The sequence below is a fragment of the Delphinapterus leucas genome, chromosome 14 (genome assembly GCF_059928025.1).
Source record: "Delphinapterus leucas isolate spDelLeu-1000000601 "Yukka" chromosome 14, BTC_Dleu_Yukka2, whole genome shotgun sequence".
NCBI lineage: Eukaryota > Metazoa > Chordata > Mammalia > Artiodactyla > Monodontidae > Delphinapterus > Delphinapterus leucas.
The window spans coordinates 81,243,534-81,264,862 of record NC_143142.1 but is presented as its reverse complement, the minus strand read 5'-3'; the positions used below and the strand labels follow the sequence as shown (position 1 = coordinate 81,264,862).

General features: G+C 34.3%; 1 protein-coding gene across 1 annotated transcript in view; it reads right to left on the bottom strand.

The window, feature by feature from the left end:
• Nucleotides 1-14,132, bottom strand: part of CCDC102B (coiled-coil domain containing 102B) — a 196,347-nt gene extending 182,215 nt beyond the window's left edge. The window contains exons 1-3 of the mRNA XM_022584305.2: nucleotides 13,364-14,132; nucleotides 11,583-11,803; nucleotides 3,101-3,209 (exon numbers count right to left, since the gene is read on the bottom strand). Of these exons, the coding sequence (XP_022440013.2) occupies nucleotides 3,101-3,209; nucleotides 11,583-11,803; nucleotides 13,364-14,014 (981 nt within the window). The 5' untranslated portion in view covers nucleotides 14,015-14,132. The remainder of the gene's footprint in view (nucleotides 1-3,100; nucleotides 3,210-11,582; nucleotides 11,804-13,363) is intronic.
• Nucleotides 14,133-21,329: the final 7,197 nt, after the last annotated feature.

The window sequence follows — 21,329 nt, the reverse complement described above, 5'->3', positions numbered from 1 at the left end:
GGAGAATTCATGGGAAGGTCCAGAGGATGTATCATAATAACTTTTTCTGATTGTCAATCAACTTATGGGAATTTAAAATATTTTACACTTTAATTACTGTACAATGACCTTTCTAAATGTACCGTAAGATTATTGTTCTCTTATAATCTATTATAAAACAATTAAACAAAGAATATATAAAAATTACATGTGACTAAGTATTTTTATTTATTGTCTAAAAATTTTTTTAAACATTCCATAATGTTTTATAAAAATAACTTAAATATATGTTTATGCCACATGACTTCCAAAGGCTCTATGAATATCATAAACCCCCTTTAGGAAGTGGAAAGAAATATTTTTTAAAAATAATCCCATATAAATAATTCAAACAATATTTTAAAAATCTCTGTTAAATTAACTTTCCATCATCTACAATAAAAACTCTTTCTTTCATTCATTGTCACTTTTCTTCAAAGTTCAAAGTTGTGGTTCATCTAACTGAAACATACATTCAAAAGTTCAAATATTTAAACAAATTTTCCGTAACAGTCTTGAAGTTTCCTTTGTTCCAAAAGCCCTATTATTATTATTATTTTTTTTTTTTTTTGGTGGTACGCGGGCCTCTCACTGTTGTGGCCTCTCCCGTTGCGGAGCACAGGCTCTGGACGCGCAGGCTCAGCGGCCATGGCTCACGGGCCCAGCCGCTCTGCAGCATGTGGGATCTTCCCCGACAGGGGCATGAACCCGTGTCGCCTGAATCGGCAGGCGGACTCTCAACCACTGCACCACCAGGGAAGCCCCTAAAAGCCCTATCATTTTATCTAGTTGAAGGGTCACATATGTATTAATATATACTTCTGCATGGGTGTCAAAATATAGACCCAATTTACACTGTAAAATGCTACGTTGATTTTATTTTTTCTCGTCTATAAAGCTTTCTTAAGCAATTTAAAGTAGACATTTTCCAATTTGATACTCCAAAATATCATCTTTGAATAGAAAACATTAAACATTTTAAAATATACATATCGTTTTGTAAACCAACTGAAAACCATGACTTTTTTCAAAAACAGCTGCTTTGGAAATGTTAAATTGATGTTATCAAGTCTGCACTGCCCATTAGTGGCAAGAGATTGTAAATGCATGATTTTAATTAAATTGAAGACCAGTTCTATCTTCAATATTAGTTTTCTCAATCAAATTTAAAACTCGTTATAAGACAAACACACCTACACTGTAAGCATAACACGGTTTTTGTGTTATGAGATATTGTTCCTGTAGAACATTAATTTACTGTCAGTGCTCACACCCAGAGACCACGTTCAGTTAGGTACCTGTGAATATAAATATGATGAATCCATCACAAATGCATGTGTGTGTTCACGCATACACTACATACATGCCCACAGTGTAAGCTGGAAACAAAAACACTCTGACAATATAACATGAACTTATAAAGCAGAAATAAACTTTATCTAGCTTGTTAGCTTTGTTTAAATTACCCCTCATCGAAAAATATTCCCAAACTAACCTTCTGTGGTTCTCACTGAAATTACCTTCTGTTAATAAATGATTTTTAGGCAGGAGATACTTGTTTAAGGGTATTAGGAAACTCTCTCCCTCTTTTCATTTACTGACTTTGTTTCTTGTATGTTTTCAATGTAGATGTCATTTTTCAATTCTAGCTATGGAATGAAGAGAATATAAGGTGAAAGGAGAGGGGAAGCAGCTCCTTTTGAGCAATACTCAACAGTTTCCTAAAGCTGAGGAACAGCTTCTTCTTTTTTGGCCTGTGCTGTGGGCCGTGCAGGATCTTAGTTCCCCGACCAGAGATCAAACCTGTGTCCCTGCAGTGTAAGCATGGAGTCTTAACCACTGGACTGCCAGGGAAGTTCCCCCCACCCCTTTTCTTGGAAAACATTCTTTTATTTTTATTTTATTTATTTATTTTTTTGGCTGTGCCACACGGCATGCAGGATCTTAGTTCTTCAACCAGGGATCCAACCCGTGTCTCCTGCAATGGAAGCATAGTCTTAACCACTGGACCACCAGGGAAGTCCCTCCCTCTTTTCAAATCTCAGTGGTCCGCAGGGTTGACATCGTCGACTAGTTCTGAACCTCTGCATGATGATTACTATGCTCTATGAACATCAGGATGTCTGCATGTGACCCATAAATAAGGCAAGTGCTGGCAACTAAGGTTCTTGAATATTCCCTCATGGGATTTCTGCAAACTTGAGTCAATGACTCTACACTTTATCACTTGCTGGAAACAAAGCTGAAACAACATTCGTATGGAATTTCATAGACAAAGAGGAATGCTGCTTCCCACTTTTTAAACAACTGATGGAGGAGTGCTTTAGACTAAGGCATGATTACATAACTGATTTCGATATGCAGCTTCTTTCGACAGCTGTCAACACATGTACAGTTTGTATGTGTGTATATATGTATGTATGTATATAGCACACAGATGAACTAAATGCTAACTCATTGGAGAGCATTTAGCTTGTCATTATTTTTGCTCAGTATTTTTCTTTGATTTGCTTTGCTCATTATTCTACCCCACATACTTACCTAGCATAGTGCTTTAGTACACAAAATACACACAATTAATATTATTTAAATAATGAATATTAATAAATCATGGAAAGTGTTCATGACAGCATTTTATTGATGAAAGTGCAAAGGAAATGTATAAAGGCTAATGGCTGATTCTGAGTAACTATAATGCCAATGTGAAAAGAACCTAAATACACTTAAGATAAATTAATATTTTCAGAATGCTTTATAAAAGAGTAAGATAAAGTTGTTTATTATAGATGTTATGATATGATGGCATCTTAGGCTGTCCGTCCCCTCACATGTGCCTGGAATGGATAGTTAATTGTGTCATGTGGTTGATCATTAAAAACATGTGTTATTTAGAACAAGATTTCTTATGGCTTGAGTTTGACTGAGTCCACTATTAATACGTGAGTTCAAATATTCCTTTTATAGAGGGAATTCAATCTTTTAACCTCCTTTCCTCTTGTCTACTCAGTCTTCTGCCCACCAGGTTACACATCGGAACAGAGAAAACAGTCAGTTGCTTCCTCTCCATCACGCGTCTCCCTACCTCTTTCAGACTTTTTGCCTTTGATTCTTTCAGTTCTTCATACTTCCATTTCCACACAGACAAAGCTGACTCCAGCCGTTCTATTTCTTTTTCCAAAGATAAGCGCATTCTAAATAGAGAATTAAAAGCAAAATAGACTTACAATTTTAAAATAATTTTAGGAATGCATTCAATTTTAGATTTTCTATTTTGCTAATTTTTTATATTTGTATATGATCATTGTCATGACAGAAAACTTTTTTCAGCTTATTAAAAATATTGAATAAAAGTTGGTTTACAGTAGTTTAAACACATGTAATTCGGCTTTGCCAGTATTAAAATAATTGACTTTCTGCCTGCTGTCTCCTGAATTATTCACTCATTTCTTTCAATGCTTCTTATTCATATTGTTTCCTTACAGGGGAGGATATATATATGTTTCTAATTTTAACATGGTTTTTATCCAACTTCATATCGTGCCTGTATATGAATGAAGAATTCTTTGATATGACAGAGAATACCAAGGAGCCCACATAACCATTTAAGAAATCAGTCATTTGTTGGAGATATAAAAATACTTTATATCTGTTTTAATAAAGCAGTTTCACTGGGATCTCTATTTAAATTATTTAAAATAATTGAAATTAATTTCTCTATTTGTAGAATAAGTGACAGAACTTGGATGAAAATCTTTAATTCTTTAATATCTCATCACTGATTTATTTTTTCCATGCCCACACATCTATTAGAGTGAGTCACTGAAAATAATTGTTTATTTCTGGTGGTAACTAGCATATATCCACATTTGCAAATAGTCAGTCCTCATCTCTGTGGTAGATTATTGTTAAAAATACTCATTCTCTTTCCTCTCCTTCCATGGACAGAGTTGCTTTCCCCATCCCTGGATTCTAGGCTTTGACAATGGGATATTATCTGATGTGACAGATTACAGAAATCTGAAAAGAATTTGTGTGATTAGGCTTCTTTTATCCCTCAGCCGTCACTGTGAAAAGTCTCCCCCTACCCCCCGCGGGAACTGCTGTCCCCAAATAAACATATGAAGCAGATCTGAGCTCAACCTTACCAAGGAGCCAAGCCCAGCTGGTCCAGTGGAGGTCAGCTGACCTTGCATCCAGCCAGGTGAAATACTTTGTTGTCTTAAGCTACTGAATTATTATTATTATTTTATGCAGCAAAAGATAGCTGATACAGGAAATGATACTTAAAAGGGGATGCTGCAACAACAAAAATGAAAAATATGTAGACCTAATTTAGGGGTCATATGGTGGACAGGGGCTGGAAAGAAAACATAAAAAGCCAGAAAAATAGTGATACATGTTATTTAGTGGTGAAACACAAGATGAAATTGTCACTTGCTGTGCCTTGGACATAGAAAATGTGCCTGACATTACCAATGGGATGCTATTAGGCACGATGTGGCCAAAGACTTAAAAAGTGTTTGTGTAACTGGGCTTACTCACTTACATTTTGGCCATGACTATGAGAAATACATACCTGTGCAGGCCCACTGCTCCCAGGGGAAGATAAGAGCCATGAATCACAGCTGAGTTTTCCCTGCAGAGCCCTGTCCAGATTAACCAACCTCCAGTGGCTCACAGACTCCAACAAAATAACTTCTGATTGTTACATGCCTCTAAGATTCTGTAGTTGTTAGTTACAGTCTTACTGTATTTATAATTAGCTAATACACACACAGATCTATTTCAGTGATAACGCTGCTAGAAAGATCTTGGGACATATTCACAGAGCTAGAAGATGCGTCCAGAATCAAAATTGAATGCCATTTCCTTATTTATAAGAAATATGAATCTTCTAGGTAGCAATAGTATGCAAAGAATTTGAAATAGAATTAGGCCATAAATATACTAGTTTAATCCAATCGATGCATAAGCAGCCCATTAAGGGGTTACATAATAATATTTGCATGAATCAAGCCATAAAGTTGAAAGAGGATAATAAAAGAATTTGTTACAGCTTAACTTCACCTCAAAAGACTTAAGTTGCAAAAGACACCAGCACTATTTATAGGACTCTAATTTGGAATCCCTTATTAACACAGTACGTATATTACAATGAACAAAGAAAAAGGCTGAATAGGTTCTTCAGAACACTCCTACGGATGTCCACAGGTCCAGATTAACAACCGCAGCCAAAAATTCTGATAGATAAGTAAATTTAGCCAGCCGATGACACCCCAGTTGCTTACCATGATATGATTTTTGCTCTTAGTGACCGTGTTTGAGATTTTAAGAATAGGATTAAATATAGAAATTGGGAACAAATTGCCAAATAGTAACATTTTGTGTTAAATATAGAAAAAATACATAAAAGCCATTGTATATTAAAATATGTTATGTATTTGGCATTCAGGTTTTAAAGTTTTGGATGATAAGGTATTTTTGAATATTTAAAAGAAATTTAGTATTGACTTTAACCTGTAAATTTAAGTTGAAAAATATAATAAAATTGTATTGTTTGTGACTTCATTGAAATACTTAAGAATCACCATATTTATAATTTTAATTTATTAGAATTACATGAGTAGAACATGACAATGTTTTCATCAGTGAAAGGACTATCTTAAATTAATAAAATAATTTTATTAAAGGATATTGATCAAATACATTTGTGTAATGAAGCATACATTGAGAACATTTTCTCAAAATTAATTTTGAGAATTATTTATAAATAGATTAATATAAAAATTATACTTGAAAATTTGAGAAAAGTCTACATTTTTAAATTTACAAATTCAAAATTATACATGTTGAGACATCAGTGTCAGCTTTTAACATTACACTCTAATAAATCAAATGATAATGTTAGCAAAAAAGCTCATATTAACATAAAAATGATTTATAATTACTGTAGAATAAATGTTGATCCTCGAAATTGTCATCAGAATTACTGTGGCAACTATGCCCTCAGGGGTTTTATAAGAAGTTCAAAAAGAACATTGCAAATTATATTAAACTTTTAGTTACATATAAGTATAGATATAGTCTAAAGATATAATTATATGTAGATTACATCTAGACTAAGTATTCAAGGCCAGTTCATGAAATGAAAATAATTTTGAAAAGCATATTAACATGAATAGTTAACCATTTGTATTCTTTATTTAAGGCAGATTAGTCACATTTAAAATATAGCATTATTTCTCTCTTTACGAATGCATCTTAAATAAAATAACTGATATTTATTAGTTTAGTGAAAGAAAATTATGTATTTCATTCTGTAAAATGGTACAATTTAGAGAAGTGAGAGAACAGGCAATTCATAAAAATTTATTTAATAGCAATGTGATGCTTGGGTGTTTTTCAGCATAGCTTTATAAAAAAAAATTGTGACTATTTGTTTCAAGCATTAGGACATAAGGACTGTGCACACTTAAATTTATGCAGCAGAGGGCACTCTTTAAATCCTTAATTTTCTGGCCTAATCAATTTATTCTCCATGTTAGAGAGATTTTCAGAACTGATTAATTATACTTACATTTATAATTGAAATTTAAACTATCATATTGTTTGAACTACAAGAAGGCAAAAAAAAACCCTAATTTACTCTAAAGGATATTGCATATTTTATGCACAGATTCTTTAAAAAAAATTACTAAGACAAAGCTCAGAAAAAATATAGTATTTTAATATGATGATATAAACTTTTAAAAATCAGATTGCTAAAATGTATAATATTTGCAGGATCTAAAAAGTAGTGTATGAACCAAAATGATTTTTATGAAAAGATATGATTATATTTCTATGCAATCTTTTGATACTTTGTTAATCATCCCATAATGATCCCATAATAAATGGGCATAAATTTTAAACATCTAGACAGGAAGATTAATCAAACTTTTTTTCAGAGATAAAAATTCCTAAACATTACTTTCTGGTAATAAATATTAATCATTTTTGAACTGTGTGAAATTTCATTGTAAAATATCTAGTCAGTATTTTCTTAGAGGTCTATTAATGTCAAATTTTTTTGCCAGACAAAAATAATTAACTTGTAATAACATCTAGATATCCATTTTTTCATTAGTCTAAAATTTAGAGTTAGTATTAAATGATGAATAACAAAATTTTTTACAAGTATACTTTTAATAAGCAACCTATTTATCATTTCATGATTTCACTATTTATAACTACATATTTCAGCTGTAACATATTTCAATATTTTTCATTTTCATCACCTTTCAGCATTTTCAGCAAATAGCCAAAGCCATATATAGTTAATTTAATTAGAAAAGAGATGACTTTAAAGAATACTGTTAATCTCAGAGACACCCAGGAGAACCAGAGACCAAGGCTTGGACAAGGCTATGCAGCCAGGAACAAGACCCGTCTCATGTCACAGAACCGGCCCAATGAAGACCCCACTGCCTGTTGCCTGTACATTCTCCTGATATCAATTATGTGTCCAACAAACAAATATACTCAAAATAGCTAATTTAAATAGAAGACATTAATAGCACAAAGACTCTCTGGGAGAGCCAGTGAAGCAAATTGGGAACCGGCAGTCAGAAATACCAAAGATAAAGCCATAGAAATCTTCCCATCAGCACTTTCTTGGGGCCACCATTTAGGTACAGACATCACAGCATGACCTCAACATCCCCTCAACTCGAGTCTTGGGATGATGTCACCAGAGACTTGAGGCTGCTGCTGCCTCTGAAAACAAGATGTAGCTACTGCCACTGCCTTCTCCCCTCACCAGGATGGATGCTGGTGCTCTCATCTCCTTGGAGGATTAATTTATGCTAAAACAACTAGGTGGCTACATTTGAATAGCTGTTCCTATGTCAACCGTCTGCACCCTAACTGCAAAGGAGACTGAGGTAGAGAATTACTAGTGCTTACTAGTCTACACAGAGAGATAGACTCTCTCATTAGGTACAGGACTGCCCAAACACAAACATACTTTAGAGTAAAAAAGAAATTGTAAAAATACACAAAAATTAACTTGAAATGGATTAAAGACCTTAATTTAAGACCTGAAATGTAAAACACCTAGAAGAAAACATAAGGGGAAAGCTCCTGAATATTAGTAATGGCAAAGATTATTTTGATTCTACATCAAAAGCACAGGTACCAAAAACGCAAAAATAAATAAGTGGGACTACAGCAAACTAGAAAGCTTCTGCACGGCAAAAGAAACAATTAACAAGATGAAAAGATAACCTATGGAATGGAGGAATTATTTGCACACCACACTGGGGTTAATATCCAAAATATATAAAAGGAACTCATACAACTCAGTAGCAAAAAAAAAAAAAAAAGATGAATGTACAGCATGACGACTATAGTGAACAACATGGTACTGTATACTTGACATTTGCTAAGAGAGTAGATCATACGTGTTCTTACCACACACAAAAATAATAACTATGTGAAGTGATGGGTGTGTTAATTAGCTTGATTATGGTAATCATTTCCAAGTATGTATATGCATCAAAACATCATGTTGTATACCTTAAATATATACAAATTTTATTTGTCAGTTATAAGCTTACTGTATAGCCCATTAGTAACAGTGAATAAATAAGTAAAGTAGATCTGACTTTCTATTCTTTAACAATATTACATTAAATAATAGTAACCAGACTTGCATGCAATTTTTTCATTGTCTTGAGGAATATTCACAACCAGATATATAGATTTCTTTCTCATGCTAATCATTGGAGCATTTTCAGTTGGCTGTACTGTCTCACCAAGATTTAAAATCTCATTTTATTGAGAAAAAAACCATAACATTTAATGAAGCAAAGAAAAATAATTGAAGCATACTGCTCTTCTTATATAGAAACAAATTAAGAAAATAAAATTGAAAGGGCGATTAAAGCTCACATTGACAGAAAGCTAACATTTTGTAAGGGATGCAGGTGCCATCTGCAGTTTAACTTTAGAACTAATTCTAAAGGCTAAAACAGCACATCAAAATATTTTACCTCATCATCTCTCTTACTTAAGACGTAATATTGCCAAAGTTCCTCTTCCTAAATGCTTAGGTACACCTAGCTCTGTACGAGGATCAGTCTTCCTGCCCTCATCTCAAATTTCCTACCTGGGAAGGTCGGTTTTTTTAAGAGATCAGAAATATACAAATTCTCAGTACATGAGCAGCTTCCAGATACTGGGTAATTATTCATCAAACTGAACAGTATGAATAAGACAAATAATAGATAAACTTTAGTGATTTAGATGAGGGGGTTCTAGTCAGTCAATGGCGGAAATGATTCCCTGAGTTCTCTAGGTTGATTCCTGTGCTCTAGTCAAGGGAAGTTTCCCACTAGCTGGGAACATAGAAAAAATTATATTCACATCTTCTCAACTCCAGCCACCCACTCACTGAGATTCCAGGAGGAAGGATTTAAAAGATTAGACAGATTTATAGTAAAAGTATATACTGTATCCTTGGGAAACATTCTCTTGTGATAGAAAAAAAGGCTTTGCCATGGCCTCACGTGGATTGCAGGCTAATGTTAATTCATGGACATATGATACCCGTGGGACTGCTTCTTAAAGAGGAGCCTGAGAAAGCAAAATGGAATCAAAGGCCCCGTTTCCCCCTTATTCTTCGGCCTGTCTTTTGTTTATATGCTGAATTTGCTGAGAACTGGGGGACTTAATACTATGGGGATTGTTCATTTATTCCAAGGAAGTCAGATATATATGTACATGTACATGTGTACAAGTGAGAGTGTAAAGACACACATGTGTATCATTAAAACTGGTACTTTGGGGAGTTTACATGCAGGAAACAGCATTTTCACATTGCTCCTATTATGTTATGTAAGTGAAGTAGCATTGTGAGTGGGTTGGAGAGAAGTCTATAACCACTAAAAAGTTAAATCCTTCAAGAAATGAAGCCCAGAGCTTAGAACTTGACTGAGACCTGTAGTTCCAGAGAAAATTAATTGTTAATATGGGTGCAGGCGTTCAATTTTATTCTCTTTTCTACTAAGGTTGATTGCCTCTGTTAGGAATTTACAATTGATGGTAGAATAATAAATATTTATTCTCTACACAGATATGTGTATTATCACAATCTGTGCATGTGGTGAGGTAAGGCAAAGAATCTGAAAAAGGGAATTAGTGGTAGGAATAAATTTCAGAGGACTTGTGGCTGACAGAAAAGGATTGGCAGATAAAGAGCTTATAGTACTGGTGAAAGGTTTGTGTGCATATTTATCACTGTTTCAATCCATGTAAACCAGGGAAATTAAAACCATTATATAATATATAATTATATTCATACTTAGTGATAATATACATCACTCCCAGTTTTTTTTTTTATTCTGCCCATTCAGAGTCTTATAACTAAAGAGCTAGAAAAATAATTATTTTCAGATTTGGGGAACACATTTTAAAGTACATCAAATATTCCACTTATTAGTTTCTAGGGTGATCATGAGGGAACAACAAAAAAAAAACCATATTGAGTAATTCATATTAGTGGCCACTTTCCCAGACATTGTGTTTGATCCTCATAAGAATCCAGTGAAGAGGGAAGAAGTGATGCTATGTGACTTTTAAAGCCAGGTCATTAAAATACCATTTATTTCTCTCTGTGCTTGACAGATGTTCACTTTCAACCAAGCCATTATGCCGTGTGTTAGCCAAGTGGCCACACAGATAGGCTATATACAGATGTTCCAACTGAGATCCCAGATGAGAAAAAAGATCAGGTGCCAGATATGGGAGTAAGTGAGATTTCAGATAATTCTACACTGCCCCCCACACCTAAAGTCACCCTCGGCCTTGGAGCCATCCCAGCTGAGGTCACATGTAGCAACAGATGAGCTGTCCATATAAATCCATGCTCAAGATTCATGAACAGAATACGTGGTGATTGTTGTCTCAATAATAATCATTTGTGAACTTGTTATAAAACAATAGATCATTGGAACACAGGTATCACTGTCCATATTTTTACAAAGTTGACAATAGCACACCCTTTACTAACCCAATATCGTATAGCTAGAGTATGTCAGAAGCAAGATGAATGTCCAGGTGATTTAATCAAGTCTAGTTCTCCTTCCTCTCTACTATAAATGGTCAATGAATAAAGCATCTTTTTCTGTAATCAGTACCTCACAAAATTGTGAGTTTTCCCTTATGAATATTAACGTATCTATTCATTTTTATTGACTCACTGAAATCTATGAATGCTGTAAAAGTTAGATAATACACAGGTTATTTTAATCATAAACATTAATAATTCAAATATAATGAGGGTGATCTACCAGAGAAGATGAGAACAAGGTTATGATAAAAAAAATGATAAAAATGAACCTGTTATAACTTATTTTTCAAAATTCAAAAAATGAATATAAAATTCAAACTCATTTTTCAAATATTAGTACTTAATGACTAGTCATAGGTAAAATACATTAGCAGATGGCTAGTTTAAGAGACTTAACAATTTTAAGAAGTTTGAAAAACAGACTTGGTTAAGGAAGACGATAATTAGTACTTACTCTCTTTCTTTCCATAAGATTTTTTGGAACTCATCCAAATTCACCTGCAAAGCTGAAATTTCAGGAACTCCATTCTCCAGAGGCAGATTTATTGCCTGCAGTCTTAATCCAGGTCTCACTGTACGGTTTTCAGAACCACCATTCTTGAATAAATCAGGACAATCGAGATTGAGTTTCACCTCTTCATTTAATTTTAATGGGTCAATAATCAAACCTTCTTCCTGAAAGAAAAAAAAATACAAAACAATTATTATTGTTGAATTTTAAAATCCAATGTAGAAAAATCATGAAGAAAACATTTTTGAAAGGAAATAAAATGTTACGATTCAGCATCAAATTCATATTTTCATTCATTTATCATTCTCTAATAGTGTTATATGGACAAACTTTAACTTATATATTTTTGGCTTTTTTTCCTTTCAATGTTCTACCATATTCTAATAAAATAAATTTCCCTGCGGTCTCTTAAAATTTTCCATTTACAGTGGAATATGTTATATCTAACATACACTCCATACATCATGAAAAGCTTAACATTTTAGACGGAATTATAGAAAAGCAAGATATTAATTGATTTTATGTTTTCAGAGATGGAATTAAATAGAAAGGGGTAATAATATAAAGGGTAAATAATACAAACTATTTAAAGAGATAATATGAATTCCTAAAGTTTCCCAAAGTATGTTCCATGAGTTGTTAATAATATTTGTCAGATTTAAAAATACATATGGGGGGTGGTTCATCAACAGATAAGTGTATGCACGGCTAGATTAAAGTTTACAAACTTTTGTTACATGCAGAATGCTCAGAAATTTCAAGATTCCAAATATACCAAGAAATTCCAAAAGTGGGTAGTGTGAAGTATTCCTTAAAGGTATTTCCCTATGGTACCCATTTTACAGGAATTAATTGTGAGGCCAGAGTCCCAAACCTTGGGAAATGTTTTAAACTACTGCATGGATAATTTAAGAGTCGCTTATTAGGGTAAATGGAGAGAAATCTCTCTAAATATCTTCTTTTAACATAAAAAAATGCTGGGGTTTTTCTTTGGCTAAAAATACTAGTAATATCAGTAATATGGACTGAATCGTGTCTTCCCTAAAACCCATATGTTGAAGTCTACACCCCCCAACCCCCAGTACCTCAGAATGTGACTATATTTGGAGACAGGGTCTTTAAAAAGGCAATTAAGTTAAAATGAGAGTTATCAGGGTGGGCCTAGTGATGGTATCCTTATAAGAAGAGGAGATGCAAACTCATATATATATAGGATGGATAAACAACAAGGTCCTATTGTACAGCACAGGGAACTATATTCAATATCCTGTAATAGAAAATAATATGAAAAACAATATATTTATATGTATAACTGAATCACTTTGCAATACAGTAGAAATTAACACAACATTGTAAATCAACTATATCTCAATAAAATAAATTTAAAAAAAAAAAGAAGAAGAGGAAATTTGGACACAGACACGCACAGAGAGAAAAGGTGATGTGAAGACACAGGGAGAAGACCGCCATCTATAAGCCAAGGAGGAAGGCCTCAGCAGAAACCAGCCCTGCTGACACCTAGATCTCAGACTTGTAGCCTCCAGAAGGGTGAGAAAATAAATTTCTGTCGCTAAAGCCACTCAGTCTGGGGTACTTAGTTCTGGCAGCCTAAACAAACAAATACAGTCACCACTGGTTTTGCTATTTTCTCTTCCCTCCCCATTACTATATACAGCATTCAAATATGCACATAACCTCTAGATGCCTCTGGATTTTTTTCTGACCTTACTATTTATGTTCTCCTTGGTAGGATATTCTCTCTTTCCCAAGCACTCTCTGATGGACTCACACGTTTTGGAACCAATTTGAAAGGGGTCTCTCTGTGCATAGGACACTTCTATGAAACTAGGAAGCTTCCGGTCCTGGGTGACTCTAGCTTCCAAGACTTCTTTTTGATGTGACAAACTTTGCTTTTTTTTCAAGGCACTCAATTCCTTCATGGTCATCTCTAATTTTATTCTGAGTTGTCTTCCTTCCTCCCTGGCGCTGTTCCTTTCAGCTCGAACTTTACTCCACTTTTCTCTCCAGTTGGCCGTGCAGTCTGACCACCATCGCATGGTCTTCTCCATCTGAGCAGCTCTGGCCTTGACCTCCTCCAGTTCCCGCAGGCGAAGTTCTTCACAAATGCCCCAGTCGTTGATGTTGCAGGAATGAGCATGGGAGTTGTGAGCGGCATGAGATTGCAGCGCATGAAGGGGCAAACAGGAGCTACAGGTGTCCCTGCAGGATGAGGCAGGTGCCCCCAGGTCACATGGTGGTTTAACTGATGACTGCTGCATCTGGAAGATTTGTGTTTCTTCAATTAACCGATGAATGGAATCTAAATTCATATTTATCTTTTCAGGCCTAAAAAAAGACAGAGAACATAACTGCATTTGAATTTCCTCTGCAATTATAAGAGCAAGACCGACATTTAAAACAGAAAGTGATAAAAACAATGCATCTTCTCAACATTGTATATTTTTCTTCCCACTGTAAAAATAGAGAGGATTTTATGCATTTGTAATTATCCTCAAAGAAACAGAAATCATTCACATTTAATTTTGCCAAACGAATACAAATAAATATATAAAGATGCAACTGGGGATAGCACAGGACGTGATTTTAACAAATCCAATTCTTTTCACGTAATATTTATTGTAACACGTATTGTCCATTAATTGCTCAATGGTCCCCTTTTCCCCTGCTAACTAAAGCACAATTTGTTCAGGTGGAAGGCAGAAGCTGTTGATATCTGGAAGGATAAGCCCCTATTCCAATCCCAGGGGCTAAATCCTGAGTGGTCTAAATCTTCCATGACAACCCCCATTTAATTCACCATTCACTGGTTTTAAAGCAGCATATGACCTGGTTCTGGCTGATGAGATGTGAGGGGAAGTCTGCTAGAAAAGTTTCCCATCTAGAAAAATGTGAAAACATCAAAATGAGAAACCCTTTTTCCTCTGCTTTCTTCCTGCTTGAACAAAGACATGATTCTGGAAGAAGGTAAGTGTAACAGCCACCCTGTAACATTAAAAATGGTGCAACAGATGGATGAAAAGAGCTTGATGTAACAATGGAGCTGCAGCATGAAACAAAGAATCCATACCTCTGGTTTCCTTGCTATGTGAGAATGATTAGCTATATTTATTTAAGTTATGATGGTTGAGTTTTCTGCTACTTGGAGTCAAAATGACATCTAACTGATACATGAATTAATTTTCTACTATGGTTAATATTATGATAAATTCAAAAAATAAAATATGAATAAGACATGGTCTTTATCCTTAAAGATTTTATAGTCCAGTAGATGAGACAAGCACATAAAATACATAATATGCCTATAAAAATACATTTATTTAATCAAATTTTTTTAGCATTGTATTATGTGTCAAATCAATGTTAGCTTCCTAGGATATGTACGTGGTACTCTGGGGAGAACTGCTAAAGAAGTGATGAGCTGTTTCCTAGAAATTAAGAGGCTTCACAGACAACACTGAACAAAGTCTCAGTAATTTCAAAGCTTTAAAAAGGAATTAAAAACAGCTTTCCATATAAGTAGCAAAGACAAATTAATTGGTAAATGCAAACCTTTGTTATCAGTGTGTACACCCATTACTTTATTCAATATAGCAACATAACCACATTGAGGATTTAGCAAGTGGAACATTTTCTTTAAAATAAATGCTCAAATCATGCAGGTTAATCTAAAATTAATAAAGTTCTGGGCTTCCCTGGCGGCGCAGTGGTTGAGGGTCCGCCTTCCGATGCAGGGGACACGGGTTCGTGCCCTGGTCCGGGAGGATCCCACATGCCGCGGAGTGGCTGGGCCCGTGAGCCATGGCCGCTGAGCCTGTGCGTTCGGAGCCTGTGCTCCGCACGGGAGAGGCCACAACAGTGAGAGGCCCACGTACCGCAAAAAAATAATAATAATAAAATAAAATAAAATGAATAAAGTTCTGTGGTTGTATAAGATTAGCCATTTTTATTATCAAAGAAGATTTTCTGGTGTAAATAAGCTTAGATAACATTTTGTATTCATGACATTAACTACTCCCTTTTTTTCATTTCCTCTTATATAGTTACAGATCATAAACTGTCTTTTTATGAACCATCTATTTAATCAACTGAAGGGGTTTCATGATACCAATTAAGTTACAAAATAAACTTCTATTCACTGAAAACAAGGCTATATAATATTAAATGCATATCACTTGCAGTTGTAGAAAAAAACACATTTTAATAAGTGTTCTGTAGAGATGCCAAACCAATTCACTCCTTATTATAATACTTATTATAATAATATAGATTTGTGGTTGTAATTATTTTTGTTAGCATTAGTATATGCCCAATCATATTTGAATTAGTGCTGACTTGGAGCAACTGTTCTTTTCATTTACCGTAACTCAGAGAGCAATGATAATATAACTGACCAAACTTCTTGGACCATTGGTAAACCAAGACCAATATGAAAAAAAAAAAGAACAAAAGGAACTCTTAATTAGAAGCATACCAAGTATTATATGTATATATATATTTATATGTATATATTTTTATATTTATATATATTTCACTATTTAATGAAATATTTTTTGGTAGAAATTCCAAAATGAAGACAGAAAATTTATTTCAGCATATTAAACTTAAATTTAACCTTGCCATTTTTCAAAATAAATCAGTATCATAAAATTGTAATGTCTTTTAAAATGTCTAACTTTTATTTCACTAGTGTTTTGAAGACTCTATAATTAGACTCTGGTACATTGAGATCTTGCCTACCAATTAACTATGTATTTTTTCACATCTGACTAAACAAAATTGAGTTGGGTTTAATTATTCAGTCCTTGAATTTCAATAGTATTTCCTGTTCTAAAGTGTTTCTCAAGCAAGTGTAATGGGGATATTTAATCCTCATGTGTATTTATTAAAGCATTCATTTTCTCTATACATATGTACCTAATTTTCACGTTTTGTTTCAGATGACTATGAAAGTATTTTTCAGTGGTTGTAGCACAAAGCCTTTGATATATAGGAAAATATTTTAATGTTATTGACTCTGGTTTCTTATATTAATTTTTGGATTGTTTTTACCACAAAAAAAAAGGAGTGGGGAGCACAAGGAAACTCTTGGAGGTGATGGACATGTTTATTATCTTGAGCATGGTGATGGTTTCATGGGTGCACACATATGTCCAAGCTCATCAAATTGTATATATTAAATACATGCAGTATTTTATACCAATTACACCTCAATAAAGCTGTTTTTAAAAAGTTCATACAACCAGGCTACCACGATTACTGCAAGTATTTTTGAATGTAGTATATAGCCATATTAATAAAATTTGATGGGTCTACAATATGTAGACTATATTACTAAATGTATTATTTCTTGCCAAAGAGGAGCTTAATGTGTGAGACACTGGGCTCCAGAGTCTATTGGTCCAAGTTCTGACTCTGCCACTTTCTAGGTAGCTGAAAGTAAACAAACCACATAAATTGCCTTTGACTCATATCCTTATTTGTGAAGGAAAACAGAATCATCATGTACCTCACTGAGTTCTTGTGACGATTAAGTGGGAAAATGCCTACAGATTGGCTAGCCAATTCTTCTCAGTGCTATACAAGTCACTAGTATGTCACCTTGGACTATTGTACTATTTAATTTTTTTCAGTATCATTCCTCTCTTTTGAAAGAGAAATGCTATGCTTAAAAAATAGGGATAGCAACAGATAAATGTGATTTCTAAAAAAGAAAGCTCTGAATTTCATGTAATAAGGGTACAATCTCAATTTTTATATCATATTAATATTATTCAGTACTATTATTATCTCCATCCCAGATATGAAGAAACTAGGGCTTAGGGTTCTAATGTAGCCAGCCCAAGTCAGACACTAAGAAGGAATCAACCCACAGAAAACAAATTTATGGTTACCAAAGGGGAAAGGGAGGTGGGGAGGGATATTAGGAGTATGGGATTAACAGATACAAACCACTATACATAACACAGATAAGCAACAAAGATTTACTGTATAAAATACCTTACGATAACTTATAATGGAAAATAATCTGAAAAAATTATATATATAACTGAATACTTTTCTGTATACCTAAAACTAACTCAATATTGTAAATCAACTATACTTTATTAAGAAAAAAATTTTAAAAATAAAAGAAAGGATAAAGAAAAAAGAAGGGGTCAATCTAGTTTGGGAATTGAGGAAATTTGAACCCAGGGCCAATGCCTCTCCATATCGAAAATCTCCAGCTTCAAAATACCTATTTCCACTATAGTGAGATCACCTTTTAGATTATTTCATAAATACATTTGACAGAGTCTAATGCTGGATATTTTTACGTTCAGATATCTCCCATTAAATCAAACTACAAGTAGTCAACTGATCCCGACATTGCGTTTTGAGTCAATTCAATCTCCTCCTCATTGCTTAGAGGACCTGCAAGGTCTAGGCTTGTCCATTCCTCCATGCTTCCGCCACCCTGGTGTGTCTGTACCTTGTACAAATCTCACCTCAGTGATCTCCTTTGTGCAATCTGATTGCTATGCAGGTGCACTCTCCCCTCTCTCCACACACCCAGCTCCTCCTGGCTTCCCATCCTTCAGGTAGCAGCTGCTGGGACCTATGCTTGACTCTCCTCCATCCCCTGAAGGCCCTACATCTGAGGCCCTCCCTCTGGCCTCCTCTGGATAGTGAACAAAATAGACATGGCTTCTGCCATCCTGGGACCTTGCTAACTACCAATAGCAATAAATCAAGCTAACACAAATTTTAACTGTCTTTGAAAGAAATAGCCAGTGTGTTGTGATTTAACACATACCTATATACTGGGAGAAGTCTCTCTGAAGTGAAGGTATGTGTCTTAACACATACCTATATACTGAGAGAAGTCTCTCTGAAGTCTTCAGAAGCATGAGGTGGACCAGAAATAAAAGCATTTTTGGCATAAGTTACAATATCAGGGCAGAACAAAATAGGGTCCAAAGGGATTTTTGTTTTATTGTTTATATGTATTGCTTTCCATTAACCTATAGGAAATGAATTTTATATGAAACCCTTCTTAGTGTTTTTTCTAAGACACACAGGACCTCTAATGCATATGCAATAATGTTAATAAAAGCCATAGCAAGGAGAAAATAGATTAATACAGATATAAAACATAATGCTAAGGAATAGTTACTATAGATATGACACCATACACTGTGATAGAAAGAGAAAAAGAAGGATCAGTTTTTAATATTCAGGAAAGTAAAACATCATATTGTATTTTAAAATGTGGCCTGTCAAACATGCACAAGTGATTAGTATAAAAACATATGCATTTTGTATGGGTCAATGCAGAAAAATACAATATACCTTAGGAATGTTTTGCAAGAGAACACTAAATATTAAACGTGAAGACTGCAGCTGTGATAGTAAGTGAAATAATTACAATGAATGGCCATATGACATCACATCGATATAGGTCAAGCTTTGCCCACAGTATTTTAAAAATATTATATTTTAAAAATCCATATGGTGGCAAATTATACAGACAGTTATAGTCTACATTTGCTGATGTGAATGTGAGATTCTGGAATCATGTAGAGGCAGGAAATACTTGCACAAAAAAGGCAACTAAACAATATAAAACTTGTGCAAGTTGCCATTTATTTAAAGCTTAGATACTTTATTTTCTAAAAGTATAAAATAAGCACAAATGCAAACGTTTTGTCAATAAAACGTGTATATTTATGTTTTCCAAGAGTCATTATTGAATTTAAATTGCATTATCTGATCAGATAGAAATTATCTTTATTTTAAAGAACTGGAATTCATGTGATAAGCCCTGGCTTTTTTTAGCCGACTCTTCATTGCTTCCTATCTTTTTAACTTCTTACTATTACCTAGAATTATTGAAACCATGTATCACTGTTTTAAATTAATGCGATGTCTTTTCTTTAGTCTAGGTTTCCAGGAAAATTATTTGGGAAAAATAATGTTCCTTAGATAATGCTTAATAATAAAAAATTAACCTCATTTCTTATAAAATAAACTATTTCAGAATAATCTCTCCACATAGCATCTTGATGTTATCGCTACATTTCCAGACAATAGCAATGTTTTCTATGCTTTTAGAGGCTAAGAAACGAATTGCTACATTAAAATAATAACCTTTTGGGCTTCCCTGGTGGCGCAGTAGTTGGGAGTCCGCCTGCCAGTGCAGGGGACGCGGGTTCGTGCCCCGGTCCGGGAGGATCCCGTGTGCCGCGGAGCGGCTGGGCCCGGGGGCCATGGCCGCTGGGCCTGCGCGTCCGGAGCCTGTGCTCCGCGGCGGGGGAGGCCGCGGCAGTGAGAGGCCCGCGTACCGCAAAAATAATAATAATAATAATAATAATAATAATCTTTTAGGTCATAGGTAAAGTGATCAGTCTTACTTCTTCAAGAATATGAACGAAGGAGTAAAGAAAGATCCAAAATCCACAATCCATGTTATAAAGTACCAATGTATCATTTGTAATGAGCCTTGGAAAAATAAAATTTCTGTTTTTTGGCAGGCTGATCACCTTGAAGCTTTTATAGTGCTTTGCCTGCCAAGCACAAACTTAGGTTCAGATAATTTAGAATTTCTTGGAGGATATAACATAATTTAACTATTCTTGTGTGGTACTTGGGGTGTCAATCAGGTTCAAGAAAGTTCTGTTTTAAAATATTCCTGACATGTTTCACCAGTGAACAGATCTTAAGACAGAAAGATATTTCATCTAAGATTTGCATTTACAGCTTAAGTATATTTCTTCTAACAGTTCATATAAAATCTGTGCTACTTACTACCTATTTGTATGGGAGCCTGACACTTGTTGAATTCCTTAGCATTTTTTAATATTTATGTTAATTTCAAGGTTTCAGTGAAGAAAACCACAAACTATCCCAATTTTCTCATGCAATCTAATCCAACTTAATCTTGCCAAAATATCCATTGAGACCTTAAGCCAAAAGTTGACATTAGTATTAGCTGTGGTAGAACTATAAAGCCCAGTCGAATCTTATTTTCATGTAAGAATAATCTTGCTACAATTTCCAGGTGGCTAACAGTCAGGGTGCACATTTTATTAGAAAGAACAGCAAAAACATTGTCATGTCAAAGATCCTACCACTTTCCAAAGCTGGGCAGGTGGCCCTCAAGCTGGAATTTACGTTGCTGCTGTTTACACAATTTTGTGTAATTTCACAGAGATTAAATAATGTAGAGGACAATAAAACTGTGTCCATAAATATTAGAAAATTAAAATCCAGAAGAGCACACAGCCAACAACTCAAAATTATAATTATTAAGTCATAATGTGAGACGAATGACCCTATGAAATAACTCCTATCACAGTTTCACGACAAACCACATGGTGCTGAGAGGACCTATGCTTTCCATTCTTTCTTCTGTTTGTTCTTTATTGAAAAGGTATTCATTTGTTAACATTATAAATTTTCTTTAATATTGAATTCATCAACATTTTCCAATATTTATGTCCATTTTAGGGTTGCAGTGAACAAAACCACAAACCATCCCAATTTTTCTATGCATTTCCTAAGCAAAATTCCTAAGCCATCCACCCCATTCACACGTGCTCTTAAAGAATGTGTGCAGCTAAGTCAGAAATTCTTCATAGATCTGGTTACACTTTGTCCTGAACAAGAGAAAGTTCTTTTCATGTCAGTATG